The sequence below is a fragment of the Amblyomma mixtum genome, chromosome 5 (genome assembly GCF_055824585.1).
Source record: "Amblyomma mixtum isolate Tamu chromosome 5, ASM5582458v1, whole genome shotgun sequence".
Lineage (NCBI taxonomy): Eukaryota > Metazoa > Arthropoda > Arachnida > Ixodida > Ixodidae > Amblyomma > Amblyomma mixtum.
The window spans coordinates 203,609,503-203,630,700 of NC_143016.1; the positions used below are offsets into that span (position 1 = coordinate 203,609,503).

General features: G+C 51.9%; 1 protein-coding gene across 1 annotated transcript; it reads left to right on the forward strand.

The window, feature by feature from the left end:
* Positions 1-5,126: 5,126 nt before the first annotated feature.
* LOC149345449 (uncharacterized) lies at positions 5,127-6,755 on the forward strand. The gene is given in 2 exon segments (XM_089542753.1): positions 5,127-6,667; positions 6,669-6,755. Coding segments are annotated over 2 exon segments (1,407 nt in total). The 5' UTR covers positions 5,127-5,347.
* The last annotated feature ends 14,443 nt before the right edge of the window (positions 6,756-21,198 follow it).

A 21,198-nucleotide genomic window follows, 5' to 3' on the forward strand; every position in this document is an offset into this window, starting at 1 on the left:
TAGCGGATTCAACACACGAGGCATCATGGGAGGTGAAGTGTGCTTTCAGGGCACCGACGAAGACAGCGACAATGTCCGGGCTGTGTAAAAGGGACAGCCAACCGCGCGTCAGTGATGGCCGTCCAAACCTCTCCGACACGTTCCTTCATCAACGTCATCAGCAACATTATGCCGGCATGTGCCCTAAGCTACACTGATTCCACACGTAATCAAGCTAGCGGATTCAACACACGAGGCATCACGGGAGGTGAAGCGTCCTTTCAGGGCACCGATGAAGACAGCGACAATGTCCGGGCTGTGTAAAATGGACAGCCAACCGCGCGTCAGTGATGGCCTTCCAAACCTCTCCGACACGTTCCTTCATCAACGTCATCAGCAACATTATGCCGGCATGTGCCCTAAGCTACACTGATTCCACACGTAATCAAGCTAGCGGATTAAACACACGAGGCATCATGGGAGGTGAAGTGTGCTTTCAGGGCACCGACGAAGACAGCGACAATGTCCGGGCTGTGTAAAAGGGACAGCCAACCGCGCGTCAGTGATGGCCTTCCAAACCTCTCCGACACGTTCCTTCATCAACGTCATCAGCAACATTATGCCAGCATGTGCCCTAAGCTACACTGATTCCACACGTAATCAAGCTAGCGGATTCAACACACGAGGCATCATGGGAGGTGAAGCGTCTTTTCAGGGCACCGACGAAGACAGCGAAGACAGCCACAGAGTGGGCGTGGGACAGCAGCGATGATGGTGCTAAAGCCCTTCTACTTGCTTGCGCAGTTGCTCGTGATCGACTGCAACTTCCCTGCTTTTTGCCTGGATTTGCCTGGAGGAGAACCCTCGCTGCCAAATGCTGCCCGTTTCCACGGATTCTTCTCAGCCGGTCATTGTCCTGCCACTTTGAACTTCGCGCCGTTGGACCATGAAAGCGCGCTGCCACCGCGCTGCGACAAGCAAGACGCACCGCCACCGTCATCAACCAGCGTGCCGTGTATAAACAGTCAACCGATGCATCTCGCTTCTGCGAGCGCGGCTTCAGCCGCTTCTCTGTTTATTCAGCAGCGTCCGCTCCGGCGGACGCAGTTGTTGCTGCGACGCGCGTCTTTTCTTTCCTTTTTTTTATTTCCTCTGATATTTTAACTCTCCTCTATCTGCACGTGGCAGCGGTGGTAGCTTGGCTCGAGTCAGTAGGCAGGCCCGTGCAATTTCCTTTTCATCCTTCTCTCAGTCACAACAACAACATCCGCTCGTCAGTGGGCGTGGGACAGCAGCGATGATGGTGCTAAAGCCCTTCTACTTGCTTGCGCAGTTGCTCGTGATCGACGGCAACTTCCCTGCTTTTTGCCTGGATTTGCCTGCAGGAGAACCCTCGCTGCCAAAAGCTGCCCGTTTCCACGGATTCTTCTCAGCCGGTCAGGGGTTTTGCGACGCAATCGAGGAGAGCGGACGCGTGTCACATGCGCTCCGCAGTTTTTGGGCAATTTGGCCCGGTCAACTCAACGGAACTGCCAAATATTTGGTGGGAGATGACGCAGGAAGAGAAGCGGACCACGAGGACACCTTTTTCGAACCGGTGGGCCAAATATTTCAGGATTTATCCGGCATCGAAGATTTCCCACGTGGACGAGAGAGCTAGGCCTAACGCTAGGCATAGCGACTAGGCTTCATGGGCGGCAAGCTCCGCGGACTCCCCAACCTCGGCGGACGACGGAGGCAGCGGAACGATGGCCCAGACTCAAGACACCCATGCCATACATGAATTTTTGGCAAACCGAACGTTAGAAACCCAAGAAAGAATGGAAGAGGACCAACGAGACGTCACCGGAGGGGGAACCCACGCACAGCGCCCGATGGTGAACACCCAAACCCCGGGATGCAGCACCCTGACGACAGCAACAGCACAGGAGAGTCGTAGGAACGACTCGGTGATGGACTGGAAAGTAGCCTTGTCACGGCGGTAGGAGAAGACACTACGCAAGAGCCAGAAAGCGACTGCAGGCCACGTGGCGGGGGATGTGAGCCCCTCAAGCGGAGGGAAGAACACAGGCAGCAAGCAAAACACAACCAAACAAGGAGAGGGGGAGAGAGCACCGAGGAGGAGGCTCCCTCCCCTACCGAAGGAAGATTTAAAGGTGATCCTGAGGCCGAAGGGACTAGCAGTGAGAGAGCTGCAAACAGATCAAGTGGCGCGAGCTGTGGTAGCAGCCACCGGACACGGATGCAAGGCGGAAGACCTTATCATCCGACTGCGCAACGGTTCAAACATCATAATTGTTAGCACGGACAAGGAAGAGGCAGCTCGACAAATCAGAAGCGTAGCGCAACTTAACTTCGGAGGAAAAAGCTATCAAGTCACAGCACACGTGGCGGCGACAGAGGGAACGCTACGAGGGGTCATCCACGGGGTAGACCCGGGAACCCCAGCCGAAGAGCTAGAAGCAAACCTGGGGACAAGAACGCAGGGAATGAAGATTTTGGCGGTAAGAATGCTGGGGAGATCCAGCACGGCAGTCATCACCTTCGACGGCCCAATCCTTCCCATGCAAGTCCTGCTCTACGGAGGGGAGATGTGGTGCCATCCGTACAGACCAACAACTGCTACCAGCAAGGGCATAGAGCGGACGTGTGCCCAAACCCGGAGAGCAAGGCGTGCAGACAATGCGGCCAAGCAAACCCGGAGACGCAACACCAATGCGAGCCAAAATGCCTAGTGTGCAAGGGATCCCCACATGACGGGCGCAAGACACAGCGACTGAAATCGATCGGAGAGCTACGAGCCTGGGGTCCGCAGCAGCGCGGCCGCAGCCAAGGCGCACGACGACGCTGGTTCCGGAACGAGGACCAGGAGCTGACTACCGAAGCGAGTCCAGGGGACGCAGCCGCAGCCAGGACCGGAGCCGGGGACGGAGCGAGACGAGCCAAACCACGGCCAGCCAACAGCAGACGCAGCAAAAGAAAAGCAGCGGAGTCAAGGTGAGCTGGGGAGGCGGCTCTTTCCCAAAATACTTTTTGCTCCGCACGAGGGGAACAATACAACAGATACACAAGCAGAAATCGAAAGTGGAAAACAATAACATAAGGAAGGAGCAAACGCGGAGAGAAAACAGACAGCTAAGAAAACAAATTAGCGATCTAATTGCAGAACTACAGGAGATACGGAGGACGGGATTCTCGCCGGTGAGAACACCGACACCCCCGCAACAAATAATAGAGAACCCCCAACACATGGAGGAGATAAACACAACAGGGGATGACTTAAAAACCCACATGCTACAAATGCGGCAACAAATACAGCAACAAATGCAGAAGTTAAACCAGAAAATAGCCCTGCAAGATCAGAGCTTCCGCAACTACGTCAAAAATCGAACACAGAACGGTAAACGACGCCAGGGACCGCCTATACAACGAGCGCAGGTTCGGCACACAAACCCAAGGGAACAATAGTAGCTGCAACACAGCAACATGGCAGGAGGACAACAACTAGAGATTTGGCAATGGAACTGTAGGGGCTACAGGCGTAAGCAGGGGCTCTTGCAGCAATTCATTAGCACTAGGGGAACCCCACCAGACTTAATATTATTACAAGAAACAAATTGTATCCCGACCCTAAGAGGCTACAAATGCCACGAAAACGGGAAAACAGCGACACTCATTAGCGACAGGATAACGACAATAAATCACGGGGAAATAGCAGATACGCAGTTGGAACACGTGATAACCGAGATAATTCCCAAAAGGAAAAGGAAAGCAAAAAGCACCATCGTAATAAACATATACAGCCCATCCAAAACAAGGGGTGACTTTATTAAGCTTTTCGCGGAGGCAAAAAAGCTTGCAGGGCAGAATACCCTGATTATAGCGGGAGACTTTAACGCGAAAAGCCCACAATGGGGCAGCAAAAGAGAAGACATAAAAGGGCGAACATATGCGCAGCAGCAGAAAACACAGGCTGCGAGCTACTCACGGATGAGAGCCAGCCCACAAGGCAAGGCAATAGCGTAAGCGTAGACACGTGTCCCGACCTAACCTTCGTCAGAGGAACAAAACAAGCAGAATGGGAAAACACGCAAGAAAACCTAGGCAGCGACCACTATATAATCAGAGTGGCCATAGAAGCTGAAAGCATCAGGAGGAAAATCGGCAAAGCAAAATTCACAGACTGGGATGCCTTCCGTACCCACTGCAGAAGAATTAAAGGCGACATCACATCTTTAGAAGAATGGAGTCAGCAACTCAAACAAATTAGAGACATACACACCAAAGAAGTGATCCGCACGGAACAGGCACCAGAGGTAGACAGAAGACTCCTCGGCCTATGGGAGGCAAGAAGAAGCCTAACCAAACGCTGGAAAAAACAGAAGCTGAACAGGAAACTGAAAAAGAAAATAGCAGAAATCACCGAGCGAGCGGAAGAATATGCAACACAACTGGCTAGACAAGGGTGGCAGCAGTTTAGTACAACACTGAACGACACCATAGGGACAGCCAGGACGTGGTAAATCCCGAGAAAACTCATGGACCCATCAAAGAGCAAAGCGGAAAGCAGCAAGTCGATACAAAGACGAATTCATCAATACGAGGGGACAGAGGAACAGCTAATCCAGGCAGTAAAAGAGAAATGCTACGGAAAGGAACACGTGGAGGCCTACCGGCGAGAATACCAAGGGAAAGAAAAACCTGTAGATGGACAGACCGATAACGAAGGAAGAGGTCATCGAAGCCATAAGGGCAACAACAAATAACACGGCGGCGGGGGCGGACAAGATCCCGAACGCGTTGATAAGAAACCTCAGCGACGAAGCGATAGAGCAGCTTACGAAATATCTGAACAAACACTGGGAAGAAGGGACGGTTCCGGAAGAATAGAAGCATGCGGAGGTCGTCATGATACCCAAACCAGGCAAGAAACTGCAGGTAGAAAATCTCAGACCAATCTCGCTAACATCGTGCCTAGGCAAGCTGTTCGAGAGGATAATCACCAAAAGAATACAGACACCTAGAAGACGGAGGATGGTACCCCAGCACCATGTTCAGCTTCCTATCGACACAAGACGTGTTACTACAACTGAAGGAAGAAGTCCTAGAAACAATGCCAAGCAAAGGGGAAAACGTAGTCTTGGCTGTCGACATCAAAGGGGCTTTCGACAACGTATCCCACGCGGCAATCATGGAAGGCATCAACACCACCGACTGCGGAGAGAAAACGCACAACTACGTGAGAAGCTTCCTCACGAACAGAACGGCAACGGTGGGCTTGGGAGACCTGCGAAGCGAAGTCTTCCAAACACCATGCAAATGAACCCCGCAAGGCTCGGTGATATCACCAGTGCTCTTCAATATAGCAATGATCATCCTAGCCAGAGAACTTAGCCAAATACAAGGGATTAGACACGCAATGTATGCGGACGACATAACCATATGGACCAACGACGGCTCGCTGGGAAGTAAGCAGGAGGCGCTACAAGCGGCAGCCACCTGCATCGAAGAATACACGAAGAAAAGGGGACTAAAATGCTCTACGGAGAAGTCCGAACTCCTCAGAGTAGGAAGGCACTCCACGGAAGCCAGCCTCGAGGTGAAACTGGAAAGGCAGAATATACCGGAACGAAGAATGATAAGAATACTCGGCATGTGGCTACAAAGCAGCAGGAAATGCAGCCACACACTCAGCCTGCTAAGCAAAGCGGCGGAGCAAGTAGGCCGAATGATAAGCAGAGTAGCCAGCAAAAGACACGGCATAAAGGAGGAAGACACAATCAGACTGGTGAACAGCCTGATAGCCAGCCGGGTGACATACTCACTACCATACCACGCAACAACCAAAGCCGAAAGGGAGCAAGCAGAAACAATCCTCCGCAAAGCATACAAGACAGCACTACATCTACCAAGGAACACGCCCAACGAGAAACAAATGCAGTCGGGGCTCAGCAACACATTCGAGGAGCTGAGTGAATGCCAAGTTAAAGCGCAAGTCCGAAGACTCAGCGACACAAAAACCGGAAGAGCACTTCTGACGAGGTTGGGTCCGGAGACGGAGAACCACCAGAGTAACAGGGCAGACATACCAGATACATTAAGAAGTAACATAAGCATACAACCCATACCCCGCAACATGGACCCAAATCTCCATGCCAGTAGAAGGAAAGCTAGGGCAGAGCACTACGAGAAAACGATAGGACATCGAGACAGCACGGTATATACCGATGCCTCCCCGTACTACGGCGAACATAGAAACAGGATGGCGGCAGTAGTCGTTAACCACCAGGGAGAACACATAACGAGCCTAACAGCCAGGGCATCAAACGTAACAGAGGCGGAGGAGATAGCGATAGCCCTAGCAGTGAAGGAAGGGGATAGGAGGGGAAGATCTCTGAATATCCTAACAGACTCACAGGAAGCGTGCCGAAACTACACAAAGGGTAGGATAGGCAAAACGGCGCTCAGGATCCTCAACGAGGGTACCCCCTCGTTGAGGAGAGAAAAGCACAATATAATTTGGATACCGGGCCACGCGGGGGTCTGGGGCAACGAAAGGGCGGACGAACTAGCTCGAGGATTTACCATTCGAGCAGGGGAGTCACAAGACCCGGAGGAGCTCTGGACCGACCGAGGGGCTGGGTATTCTGAAACACTAAGTCTATACAGGGGTCTGAGATACAAATATCCCCCACCACACAAAGAGCTAAGCAAGGAAGAAGCCGCAAAATGGCGGAAATTACAAACAGGCTCCTTCCCAAATTTATACATACTAAGCAAGATGTTGGTCAAGTTTGAGTGAATGCCAATGAGTAATTACTGCCTTATTATAAGCAAGATGTTCCAAACGTAATACCGCGTCACATGCCCTTGGTGCGAAGCGAGGCCAACACTATACCACATAACATGGGAATGCAATAGAAACATATCGTTTCACAAACAAGACACACCAAGTGCGGAGCAATGGGAGAGCCGGCTCACCAGCTGCGAGCTAGAGGCCCAAAGGGCACTCATAGCATACGCAAGCGAGGTGGCCAGACTCAGTGGAGCCCCGGACTAGGGGCCCACCCAAGGCTAAGGAGGCGACCTCAAGACCTGAAGACGACCTCCACTGCAAGCGAAACTTAAGAAATCAAAAATTCAGCGGGCACTTTGACTCTCTAAAGTGCGTAGAGGCGAAAGCGTTTTCCGCACCACTTTCAGTGCTTCTGTGGCACTGGTGGCGTCACATGTAATTGAGTACTAATTACTAAGTGATGACAAATCACTAATTAATGGTTAATTACTGTTTAATGCCTGAATACTAATTAACTGCTAATTAAGCTTAAGCTTCGCCTTTAGGAGTGGAACGCGACAGCGTGTTGTAGCGCTGCCAGGGAGTCCACGGAACGCCACCACCCGTTCGGCGCGATGCCTTGCCATTTCAACGCAACGGTTTTTGAGGAAAGGAAATGGCGCAGTAAATCTCTGTCATTTCGGTGGACACCTGAACCGCACCGTAGAGGAACGGAGGAAGTGGGAGTGAAAGAAGAAAGACGAAGATGGCCCGTAATGAAGAAAATGAAAATTGTATTTGAGGAAAGAAAATTACGAAGTAACTGTCTCACATATCTCGGTGGACACCCGTCAAAATTCAGGGGGGGGGGGGGGGGTGTACTTTTTTGACCTAAAGTGTGGTCACTGATGTGTGGTGAAGATGTTAAGCTTCGCCTCTAAGAGTGGAACGCGAAAGCGTCTTGCAACGCTGCCAGGGAGAACGCCATCGCCCATTCGGTTCTACGCCTCGCTCGTCGGTAAATTGGATTTTGAGGAAAGGAAATGTATTTCTCTATCATATCTCGGTGGACACCTAAACCTCGCCGGAAGGGAAGGGAGGAGGATGGCAGTGAGCGAAGACACCGTATTCACTAGACGTGCCTTTGTTCATTCCAAACCATCGAGGTGGCATGGTGGAGTGGATAGCATGCTCGTCTCGCACTCCGAAGACCGGAGTTCGATTCCCGAGCTCGACCAATTTCTTACTAGGTTTTATTTATTTATATGGCCTGACTAGAGAAGTTAATTAGGATAATTGGATAATTAAGCAATTAACTAAGCTCAGTCCCACTTGCTTGGAGCATCACTATATGGTCCCTTCAATTGGTTGCATGGTTACTAGCCAAATTACAATTGGCCCCGTTTGAATTTGGCGCACTGTGACGTCACGACCGTTTCGACCAACTGAAAAGCGTGACATTCTCTGTCGACAACTGCTGCTTACAACGATGAGACATTAAAGGCTTTCGCCTTAATAAAGTTTCTACTCACTCACTCAGCCGGTCATTGTCCTACCACTTTGAACTTCGCGCCGTTGGACCATGAAAGCGCGCTGCCACCGCGCTGCGACAAGCAAGACGCACCGCCACCGTCATCAACCAGCGTGCCGTGTATAAATAGTCAACCGCTGCATCTGTTCTCGCCAGGAAAAGTGAGTGGGAGTATCTGTTCTCGCTTCGGCGAGCGCGGCTTCGGTCGCTTCTTTTTTGAGCAGCGTCCGCTCCGGCGGACGCGGTTGTTGCTGCGACGCGCGTCTTTTCTTTCCTTTTTGTCTTTCCTCTGATCTTTGACTCTCCTCTATCTGCACGTGGCAGCGGTGGTGGCTTGGCTCGAGCCAGTAGCAGGCCCGTGCAATTTCCTCTTCATCCTTCTCTCAGTCACAACAACAACAACAACATTCTCGCCAGGCGGCTTCGGCCGCGAGGAGTATCTGTTCTCGCTTCGGCGAGCGCGGCTTCGGCCGCTTCTTTTTGAGCAGCGTCCGCTCCGGCGGACGCAGTTGTTGCTGCGACGCGCGTCTTTTCTTTCCTTTTTCTCTTTCCTCTGATCTTTTAACTCTCCTCTATTTGCACGTGGCAGCGGTGGTGGCTTGGCTCGAGCCAGTAGCAGGCCCGTGCAATTTCCTCTTCATCCTTCTCTCAGTCACAACAACAACATCTGTTCTCGCTTCGGCGAGCGCGGCTTCGGCTGCTTATCTGTTTTTTGAGCGGCGTCCGCTCCAGCGGACGCAGTTGTTGCTGCGACGCGCGTCTTTTCTTTCCTTTTTCTCTTTCCTCTGATCTCTTTACTCTCCTCTGTCTGCACGATGGCAGCGGTGGTGGCTCGGGTGGAGCCAGTAGCAGGCCCGTGCAATTTCCTTTTCATCCTTCCCTCAGTCACAACAACAACTCGTCAGGGGTTGTTGTGACTGAGAGAAGGATGAAAAGGAAATTGCACGGACCTGCTACTGGCTCTAGCCAAGCCACCACCGCTGCCAACGTGCAGATAGAGGAGAGGTAAGAGATCAGAGGAAAGAGAAAAAAGGCAGGAAAAGACGCGCGTCGCAGCAACAACTGCGTCCGCCGGAGCGGACGCTGCTGAAAAAATCAGATAAGCGGCCGAAGCCGCGCTCGCCGAAGCGAGGTCAGAAGTGAGCAGACGCGCTTTTGTATGCTCTTTCAATCGCCCGCGCTTCGCCTGTCCGAACCATCTCGCCGCAGCAGCGACCCTCCTCGCCCATCTAGGGGAGGGCGCGCTCCTTAACAACATTCCTATCATGGAGGAAGGAAAAAGAGAGGCGAGGCCCTTTCCACACAACACCATGGGAGAAAAGTGTGGAGGAAATCACGTGGTTTTTTCGCGATCGGGAGGCCATCTAGTCCGGGCAGTTTAGCAACGGCGTCGTAGTTGCTGCTTTTGAAACCGGGTGGTAGCAGACGGTCGCGGCGTAGCATTTGCGGTGCGGCGTAGGCGTACTTTTCTCAACTGCTCGAGTTTGTTTTTGATCGTGCTCACAGGCTGACGTTGGCGCCGTTCACTCATATCTCAGGTGGAATTCGCAAAACTCTCGTTGTTGCGTGCATTGATTTCAACGTGCTCGGCGACCACGCGATCGCACGGGCATTTCGTCTACTGCGTCACTGCTCGGAGCCGTCGGGAGACTACCGCTGGAGCACTCATAGAGAAACATACTTACGTAAGTATGTTTCTCTATGGAGCACTCGCGCTGTTCTTTCACCAGTGATTCAATACGGCGTGCGCTAGAGAGGTCGTCGGCGTATTGTGCGGACGTTTCACGTCCTGTGCGTGCAGTGTGCGTGTACCATTCGCGCTCCCGTTTCCATCGGCAGTGAATCCTCGTTGCTATTAGGCGTGTTCTTGCAACGCTCCAGTGAGCGTCACTGGTGTTAGTTTAACTGTCATTTTCGTTTTTCGCAATTGCGCTTGTGTGAGCGGCGGGGGCCATGACATGGGCGGAGGGCGATATTTTAAAGGAAGCGTGCAGCTGCGCTCACTTTGCAGAAACTTTATTACCCGCCCGTTTCAAGCGTGTAACGTTTGAAGCGTCTAGCGAGCTCTAGCTTCTGGGACGTACCGGGCTCAAGTGTATTCTTTCATATCGTGGCCAAGTCTGTGTTTCTGGTCGCGCGCTATGCTTAGACCGGTTTATCTGATGTCATAGTCAAGAAGTGCGAAAAAGGCGAAGCTCTAACTGAATTAAGAGGCCTTTTCTCACGTGTTTATTGTGCCCATGTCCTGTGATTGTGTTTTTTGGGGTAAAAATACTTAGTGAAATGAGGACCCACATGTGCGCTGAATTTCATTGATGTCTGTGGTTACGTTGAAGAAAAATAATTTGATGCATTTGATCATTACGTACAATAGATCAACATTCATTTTATGTGTTGTCATCACGAGTAAAGTGTGCTACTACGCAGTTGCATTAGAAGCTAGTATTTCATCAAGTAGCGAAAAGCGGTGCGTACAGCTGCAGCTCTGCACATTAAACATGAAACACGGCATTGAAATGATGCACAACACCGTGAAACTTATACTGCAGCCACTGGGTACTCCTAAACTTCTAGAAGTCTGAAAAGCTACGGTAATATATATTATGCACAATACTAGATCTGTGGATATGTGAAACATGCTATGTTGCCATGCTACAAAGGATGGATTTATGGAGAGGGGCAGTCACATTTTAAACATTTATTTCTTGGACTTTTTTCATTGAGAAAAAGATGTTCAGAATGGTTATCCTGTGTAAAATTTCAGATAAACCCTCCCCTGCTGTCTACTATATGCACTTTGGCCCTCTCTGTTTCTGTCACCTGCGTGAGTGGCTCTTGGAGTTGTGAATCAAGTCATTGCTGGCACGGCCACCAATACAACACGTTATGATATTACATTTTGCGTTCAGGGTCAAGAACTCAAACTTTTTAGTATACTTGCCCATCCTCACTGCTGTATACGAGAAAGCATTCCTTGCATCACCAGCCGCACGAAAACATGCTATGAAGATAAGTATAGTGTTTATGGCCAAAAACAAAGTACTGCAGAATTTTCCTACCCTCACTGCTGCAGCACAAGGCAACGTTGACATAGCCAGCTTCCCAAACGTATGCAATGGAAGCAGATGGCAACATTCAGCAGCAAGAGCTGCATTAAAAGGCAGGTTGAACACTAAGGTGGGGTGTGACCATGCATGGCAGCATTGTTCACGACTCAGTCGAAAGCAGACAAGTGCACACTCATTCAGCATAAAACTGAGAGGTTTGTGCTATCCTCCAGAGAGCGCGATTAAAGTGCGGCCAGTAGCGGCACACTTTTATGCGAGCATAGCATGCAAACAACCCAATATCAATAACCTTGCTCAGGGAACTCATGCATGAACCTCTAAACTCATTCTAGCAAAGAAGGATTTTTTTTACAACCTCATGAGCACATTTGACAGCTGTCCACTCAAAAATCATTATGCTCTCAAATAAAAAGTGTTGCAGAGTACCATTCAAATAAAAGTCTCGTGCAAGCAAGCTGTACATGAAAGGCTTCCAGGCTAGCCATATACTAAAACATTTCAGGAAGCTTAAGTTTAAAGGGAGTATTTACACTGCATTAAGGTGGATTAGTTTGTTCGGAAGCTTCATGAAATACACTGTGAGATCCAAGACGCAGCATTAAAAAGAGAAAGAAAAAGAAAGGAAGAAGAAAAAAGAAAGTGCTTTCAGGCAATCGGTATGGGGAATCTCTTAATTTTAGAGCGTTCCCCAAAGCTCTTATAAAATTTGACAAAATATTTTTGCAGAAATGACTCAAAAAACCTGAGCTACTGGTGACTATTGCATGCCATACTCAGTAAAGAATGCAGGGGCTCGTTCGGTTGAATGCGAAATTTACCGTTGGTTTTATGTGCGACTATTGTTGCGTATACCTTTATGCACTCGCTGTAGTTTCTACCGGCATCTTGCTTACACCTGCGATTAATTCGATCCCGACTTTACGTATTCATTGATCACACGCGCCCTTAGGTTATTCTAAACTCAAGGTAGACACGTGCGCCGAAGCAGATGAGTAAAATTCTTTCACAATACAGCCACTGCCAGTGGCGTAGGCAGAAGTATTTTTCGGGGAGTGTTATACGTCGCTGGTGAAAAGAAAGAGACCCTGCGCTTAAACAATACCTTAGAGATTTTTCTTCTTTAATAAAGGCGAAGGGTTAGTTTTGTTCACTGCAATATCTATATAAAGATACGTATGCACACAGGATCCCGAGAACTTCATTCATAAAAAACATTTATTTTCTCACAAAAAACAACTCGTACGGAAAAACGTGGCTATTTACAATATTTTCTCATCATATACAACAACACAAAAGCTTCTGCTCTACAACAAAGTCATCAACTGCAAACAAATGGCATTTGTCAAAACTTCTACCCCGTACATGCAAACCTGCGGGGGCCTGTGCCCATGCGGTAGCACGCTCCTTCGTTGGCTTTGAAACGCGCGCGCAATCGGCGCAGCGGCGAAACGTCAGCATAACGTCAGCCCGGACAAGATGGCGCCGAGCTTGTTTCCGGCTTCACAAAACGTCACGTGACGGCCTCTCCTCTAATTTTCCTTCCTCCATGGTTCCTAGACAGTTTCAGTTTCGCAGCTCCGCTCGGAAGGTGGCTAAAGTGGCGGTCACGGGAACTAGTGGCGCTGCAGTCGAGCTTTTCTACATCGTCTGCTGTCGCGGGAGTTTCGCTCGCTGCAGCTACGACTGGCTAGACAGATTTTCAAGCTGGTTTTTCGTGTGATAGTGCTGTTAGTGTTGTTAAAACGTGTTTGTGGTGAAATATGTGCACTTGGTGACTTCAAGCGAGAGGTACACATGCCATCCTGCTTTGCGCCCGGCTGCACAAGTGGCAACAGAAACGATGCCACCGGTCATCATTTTTTCCAACCGCCTCGCGATGCAAGCGAATTTAAAAGGTGGGAGCAGATGTTGCATGGCAAGGACAGACGGCTCTCTCACACGTCTAAGATATGTGAGCGTCATTTTGAGCATGACGATATTATCAAGGAGTACAAGCACGTTGTGAATAGGCAAGAGGTCCGAATTCCCCGCGGGAACTGGGCGCTAGTGCGCGGTGCCGTCCCTCGACTCTTTCCCGGCCTGCCAGACCGATTCTCAAAGCCAAAAATTGTGAAATTCAGACGGAAGTCACCAAAAACCCGTGCTGTCATGCAGACTGATAAGTGTGAAGATTCTTGCAGCGACAGTACGTCCTCTTCAGGCGATCCTTGCGTAGAGGCAGTCAGCCCGAATGAGCTGATGCCTCTTTCCCGCTCAGCGGAAACCAGTACTACGTCGACTGCACTGACGATTGGTGACCTGGTGACTGCGACTCTACCATATATTGAGTGGCAACATGATTCTATAGAGGACGAAATAACTGGGAAGGTGTGTGCAGTTCTCTACTGCAGAAAGCTATAGCGGCAAGCCGTCTAGTCATTCCCAAGGCGTGGAAGATGGTAGCTGCTTCGTGAACGGCTACAACAAGCTGCACAAGCAGCTTTTAAAAACTGTAGCTTCTGTCACTGACCTTGAGAACATTCTGCTGGAAACAGATGGCTTAAATATCTGTGCAGGAGTAAATACAAACCTTCATGAACAGCCGACGAAGTCGGAAGCTGTTCATCACAAACACTGTTATGTTTTTTTTCGAAACAGCTAATCTGTGCGCGTTGCTTGCGTTTTCGAAGACAGTTTCGAGCGAGGAAGAAAACGTCAGCACCTAAGAAGGGCCAGAAGCTGCAGAACTTGAAGAGGAAAGCTTTTCGAACAACTGCCGCGCGGGAGAAAAAACAGAGCGATGTTGTGGCACTGAAAGCAGCGCTCTCAAAGCTTACAGATCAAGGAATTGAAACAACACTGGTTGATCTCCCACCTTTGCAGCGCCTGCGTTCATGACATCCTTAAAGCAGCTGAAATCGATCATACAGTTCAGCTAGAGTTCAGCATAAGCTCTTTTTCGAGTGAAAGTGATGACTTGGGCGAGCATGGATACGAAAGAGCTGGACCAGAAGAAATGGTTGTTTATTATTTAGCGGGATATGTGCATAAGAAGATAGCTAAGGCAGTGCATTGTAAGGATTGCCAGGTCACGCTGACGACTGCTCCTGGACACGCCAGCCCAAGTGATGTTGTTCAGAGGCACTTGACTGACCTGAGGTCGTTCAAGCCAGCTGGATGCCTTCGCGAGCCGTCGCTAAGGCTGTACGCAGTCATAAATTAAATATGAGAGAGAGAGCATTGTTCACAAAGCCCTTGAGAAACGCATTGTATTTGGCGACCTGTCCTGAGTGGTACTAGACAAGCATGAAGAGTCCTCTGTGCCTGCAGTCGGTTGTCATGCTCACTGCCAGGAAGTCTTAGTGTTCCCGGAGACTGTGATAGGGCCCGATTGATTAGATTGGGCGATACTGATAAAGCGAGCCTGTTACTTAAGCCGCCATGTTTTATTCTTCTCATAGTGACCAACAGAGTGCTAACATTCGGTTAGATGCCGATTACAAACACTACAGAAGCCACTCCTAAAGTGATCAAGTTTTACGTCATCATGAGGATGCACTTTTTTCCAGGAAAATGAACTCTGAAATGCTGGTAACTGCTCAAGTGCAGTCAGCGAGAAAGAGAGCAAAACTGCTTTAAGCACCCTTAATGGAACGCTTTTTACAAAGCAAGACGTTTTTTTTCTCTTTCCATGGAAGCGTTTGACATTTAAAATAATTTTCTCCTAAAGAGATCGATAAATTGTTTTTAAAGATGGCGCAGTTTGTGGGAATCTGGCTTTCCGCCGTCGCCTTTGCGCGGCTGTGCCGGCCGCCCGCGTTGTTTCTCCTCTTTCCCTTGCTCCCGCCTCAGGCGGTGGAGAGGCGGCTGGGTGACTAATCACTGTCATTTAGCCACAGCTCCGCCCCGGCTCCCCAAGGGCCTTTGCCATTGGCGCCTTTTGGCGGGAATTCGGGACCCCGCTTTGGGCGGCCGCGCGCCGCGCGACCGTCCGAGCGGGGCCCAGAGAGAGAGATCCCTCCGAGACAGCGTAAGGTGCGTACGTTACTGTTTGTCCGTGCCGGCCTTTGCCGTTCGGACCAGTGCTTACTCGAGCTCGCCCGCACGTGTCCTCTGACCTGCAGCGGCTCGAGCCTGTCCAGCGGGGTCCAGCGACCTCTGACAGGCGTACCTTGCGTTGAATGCCCACTCTCTCTCGCAACCGGCCCAACGGTCGACACGAGAGAGAGATCACAGCACTGCCGCGGGGACATTCTCCTGCAGCGGCGTGCTAGCGGTGCGCATTACTCGAGTCGCTTCGTGCGCGCAGCGGAGCCCTGCTCCTCGCGCGCCCCCGGGACGGGGTGACGATTGAGTGCGCGTGTACTGCTGAAGGACGACGTGAATAAACGTCTCCTTTGTGAACTTGGAGGCCTATTTCTTTGCGGCGAATCGCTCTCCTCCCAGCGGAGGTTGAGTGCACCGCATCGGTGTCCCAGTGTGTGTGTGGTGACGGCTGATCGGGGCCCTTGGCTCGCGCGAAGCTCGAACCCGCGGTGGGTGGTGGCCTGTGTCCACTTAGAAACCCACAACTGGCGCCCAACGTGCTAAGTCACTGGCGCTTACGCCTTTGACGGCACATTAGCCGAGCAGGTCGCCTTGACGATCACGCTTGCGCACCGTGTCTAACACCCCCAGCGGGGCACTCGGCAGCTACATGTCGGCTCCCTACGGAGCTGTAGCGTCGTTTGATCCGCTGGCTGCTGTTCCTTCGAATAGCTAGACACCGTGGTTGGCCGCGGCCCCCAGTGGGGTTCACGGCGAGACAACCCAAAATGTCGACCACGCGGCTCCCATTGGAGCTGTATCGGAAGCACCCTGCGGTGCATCCGCTGGTCGCATGCCTCAGCTGTGCAAGCTTTCCGCCCAGTGCGAAAGCAGTTCGTGTCACGCTGCCGCAACCGGCAGTTTCGAACAGCAGCAGCCGTGCCCCGCGAGCAGTCAATTCTGCTCTGGGAACGGCGAGGCGCTGGCCCGGTTCCCTGTGGAAACCACGCCGCTCATCGAACTAGGAGCCTTGCCTCCCTCGTTCGTGTAGCCCGCCCAAGCCTCCACTGAGGCAGGGGTGCAGTGCGCTCAGTTGGCTGATGCGGCTCCGTGAGCCTGCGGGTCGGCTGGCGCGCTGGGCTCTCCTGATACAGCATTACGACTTTTCCGTGCAGTGTCGAAAGGGGAGCACAAACGTGGTAGCTGACGCGCTATCCCGTGCCCCACTCGCCAGCGGCGCCTTGACGCCTGTAGGCGGAGGGGGTGAAACAGCGGACGAGCCGCCGGGCGGCAAGGAGGGGGAACCCGCAAACGGGTTAACCCATTCCGCTAACCAGGCGAGCAGCGCTTCGCAAAGCGGACGAGAGGCAAAGCTCTTCGTGAGCGCCTCGGAGGTGCCGACGCGAACGGAAATTTTGGCTGCAAACCTGAGTGGGGACGAGACCATGCTCCCCTCTGGGATGACTGGAATCGTTTTCAGCCGTAAGAGCTACTGAAAGCCCAGCAAAATGACCCCTTTTGTCGCGAGGTGAGCGACGGTCTCAGGGAGACGGAGCGCCGTGACGCTACTTGTATTGTAGCGGGCGCAGGGGGGCAGAAGCCAGCGTGTGTCGCGGCGAACCCCGGGGAGTCATATTTGCTGGACCATGACGGGCTCGTGCTGAAGTACATAGCCACCGATGACGAGTCCATCGACCCGTTCTAGGTGGTTATCCCCAAAAGTCTAAGAGGCGCACTTTTGCGATTCTCTCATGACAAACCACTGGCCGGTCATCTGAGTGACTCCAAAGTTTTTGCAAAACTGAGTCAATCGGTGACGTGGCCCGGCATGAAGCGTGACATTATCCGCTATTGCCGTTCCTGCCATGTCGGTCAAGCGGTGAAGTCACGGGGTGGCAAGCCGCCTGGAATGATGAAACCGATTGACAGTGTGCGTCCGTGGCAGATGGCCACCTGCGATTTGATGGGGCCTTTCCCCAGGAGCAAGCAGGGGTTCATTGACCTGAAGGCCTACGCGTCACGGTCTGATGAGCTTGCGCCGGTACCCATTGGTATCAAAGGCAAGTGTAAAGGCACAACTGGTGCTGCGGAACGCAAGCGTACGGAGCACCGGTACAATCTGAGGCGACGGTCACCTGTGTGATTGATGCCGGACGGCGGACTTTTCCGCAACCGAAGGCACGCAGCCTCAGCTAGCTGGCGAGCTTTCTCGTCAGGCCCTACCCAGGTGAAGCACGGTGTGTTATTTTTTGTTGTTTGGCAGCATGCTCAGTTCCAGCCTTGTGTGTTTATATATTTATTTATTTGTTTTGCTTGAGTCAGTTTCTAGCCACTTTCGTTTCCCGCTTGCTCGTCTGTTTTTGTTCTAACGTACCGAGATGTACATAGGCAACATGTGTTGGCGTTCAGTTTTTTACCAGACTTGTACATAGGCAAACTTCAGCCCGCTCGTGCTTGCTCTTATCTGCTAGAAGGAATAGATTGGGTGTCGTTTGTACAGCGCGCCTTTTCTCATTTCCGGCCCGACTGTGGGTGGTTGGCTCGTTAAGGAGCCGTGTGTCGCGGTGCGAGTTTTGTGCGGCCCGCATGGAGGGGAAGTTGGCGGGGCGTTTGGGGCGATGGGGGGGCGGAAAGTGCACCCTTTGACCCTCGCCGCGGCGCCTCTGGACGCTTCTGATGAGGGGATCGTTGTCGCCGACCAGCGTCCGCGCACTTGCCGGTGTATGCGTGGTTGTGGCTGTGACTGTGTGCGCGCGTAACCATGAGCCAAGGCGACGCCTGTGAGTTGTGCCGTTGTGTTCTTCTGCGTGAGCGCGAGGATGAGAAGGACCCCTCGCGGTGGACAAGGTTACACATCTGGACGCCGCCGAACGTCCTCGCCCGTTTCAGCCGGCGTGAAAGGGGTGCACTAACTTTCTTGTGCCCGAACGTGATGTCGTGTCCAAGGGCGCGAGGTCAGTGCTCTGCCGCGGCCCCGTCGTCATCAACGCACCATACATCAACGGAAAGAAGACCGCCATCAGTCGTCGGCCCTCCCAACCCGTTCAACTTGAAGTCTGCGAGCGGTGAGTCGCCGACCGGCCCAATTTGCCGCGCCATCGAACTTTGAGGCTGGCATCCACCTGTAACACAGCTGTACAGTGGTATTCACATCTCCTTGTGTACCGTGTATATAATCTGCAGGCTGCTTTGATTTACTGAAGCGTATGCCCGTGTTTGTTTGTTTGCCTTGTTTTCCTTTGTTTGTGTTTTTTTTTTTCTTACGTTGTTGTGGCTGGAACTGAAGTGTATCTAGTTTTTTTGTGTATTCATTTCTTTATTTTGGAACTGAAGTGTAGCTAGATTTTTTTTTTGTGTATTCATTTCTTTATTTTGGAACTGAAGTGTAGCTTATTTTTTTTGTGTATTGATTTCTTTATTTTGGCCGTGTGCTTTGCCGATGGGTAGGAGGGCATTTAAGGAGAGGGGGATGTGGGAATCTGGCTTTCCGCCGTCGCCTTTGCGCGGCTGTGCCGGCCGCCCGCGTTGTTTCTCCTCTTTCCCTTGCTCCCGCCTCAGGCGGTGGAGAGGCGGCTGGGTGACTAATCACTGTCATTTAGCCACAGCTCCGCCCCGGCTCCCCAAGGGCCTTTGCCATTGGCGCCTTTTGGCGGGAATTCGGGACCCCGCTTTGGGCGGCCGCGCGCCGCGCGACCGTCCGAGCGGGGCCCAGAGAGAGAGATCCCTCCGAGACAGCGTAAGGTGCGTACGTTACTGTTTGTCCGTGCCGGCCTTTGCCGTTCGGACCAGTGCTTACTCGAGCTCGCCCGCACGTGTCCTCTGACCTGCAGCGGCTCGAGCCTGTCCAGCGGGGTCCAGCGACCTCTGACAGGCGTACCTTGCGTTGAATGCCCACTCTCTCTCGCAACCGGCCCAACGGTCGACACGAGAGAGAGATCACAGCACTGCCGCGGGGACATTCTCCTGCAGCGGCGTGCTAGCGGTGCGCATTACTCGAGTCGCTTCGTGCGCGCAGCGGAGCCCTGCTCCTCGCGCGCCCCCGGGACGGGGTGACGATTGAGTGCGCGTGTACTGCTGAAGGACGACGTGAATAAACGTCTCCTTTGTGAACTTGGAGGCCTATTTCTTTGCGGCGAATCGCTCTCCTCCCAGCGGAGGTTGAGTGCACCGCATCGGTGTCCCAGTGTGTGTGTGGTGACGGCTGATCGGGGCCCTTGGCTCGCGCGAAGCTCGAACCCGCGGTGGGTGGTGGCCTGTGTCCACTTAGAAACCCACAAGTTTAACGAACGATGTGCCGTAAAAGAGCTGTACAATGAAACATTTAAACAAGTTTGTCTTACCTTATTCAGATCACGTTCAATTATTCGAACCTAATGAACACAAGAAACGGTAGATTATTTCGTTGCACAGGTTGGTGTGAAGTGCTATAACCGCCAGAGAGAACATAATATATACAATGACACACACGAGAAGGTTGGGACTATAGACACCTAAAAGGCGAAGCGCGCCGATCGTGCGTGCCTCCTTCAGATACTGTTCGCCCCAACCCCATAGGTTGTACCCTTCTGCCCTCCAAGCGGAACAGCTTTTCGACACGTACCAACAGCAGTTATGCCATATTCTCGTTTGGTCACGCCGGAAAAAAATAATTAACCTGCAGGTATGGGCGCGGCGCCAACCGTCTCTACGAGGGTGTAGCAGACGACGCGCGAGATGCGTAGAAAAGCGCGACTGCAGCGCCGTTAGTTCCAGCGACGTCCACTATAGGCACGCCATCAAGCGGCGAGTATAGGGAGCTGCGAAACTGAAACTGTCTAAGAACGTTGCTCCTTAAGGCTCCCAAAGCATCGCCGGGTGGCGCTGCTGCGCCTGATGGGCAGCGCCATCTATGGGAGAAAAGTAAAAACTGGGGCGCTGCTCGCTGCTCGCGCTGCTTTCACCACGCTTCTTTGCACGCGCGCTTTCTTGCACGCGCGCTTTCTTGCACGTGCGCGCGCCAGCGCTGTCGCGATGTGTCGCCTGCATGAGCCACAATACGATCGTTCAGACTGACGCGCAGTACTGCAATGCAAACTTAATTAAAGGAGGGAAACTGATTAGTCGCGTCTACTGTGTGGAGCAGACGATCGACGATGAGGAGGCCCATTTGACTGTACAATGCGTTTCTCGAGTGAGTATTAACGTCGTACTGTATGACATGTAACTAGAGGTAAGTCCCCTGTATAATTATGTGCTCGAAATATGCGAAGTACTATCAGCTCTGCGAAATAAAGCGAGACACTTGTTGATCGTAGTTGTCAGTTGTTGCATGCGATGCGCAGGGCGATCCACTTACGTGCGAGTCGAAAGGACATGCGTCCAGGCAACAGTTCGTCAACATTCTACTCCACCTTGGGGGAACCCCCTAAACATTTGACCACCATTGTTCACACTTGCAAGTGCGACCTGCGGGTCGCCTTCTCGCTTGAAACGAAAACTCTCCGGAATAACATTGCTTGCGCGCTTTCGAGAATTTCGTCTGCTTTGACCGCGTCTCCTGCACTCGCGCTCGGTGCGATTCGCAATGCACTACGGCGACCAGGAGGATGTCGTGACGATATTGATGTGCACCGCAGTCGTATAAGCGTCATGATGACAGCGACAGCGGCGCTCTTCTCAGGGCCGGCCTGCCGCCGCCGTCAGAAAAATACGCTAATATTGTTTGTTCGCGTTCATACCAAACCCTGGAGTAGAGCAACGTCAAAAATGAATCATTTTTGAGGATCGTTGGCCAATACCGAGCTGCTGGTAGAAGTGATAACTGCGATACAAGCATATTTCTTTTCCAAAGCCGCTTTGCT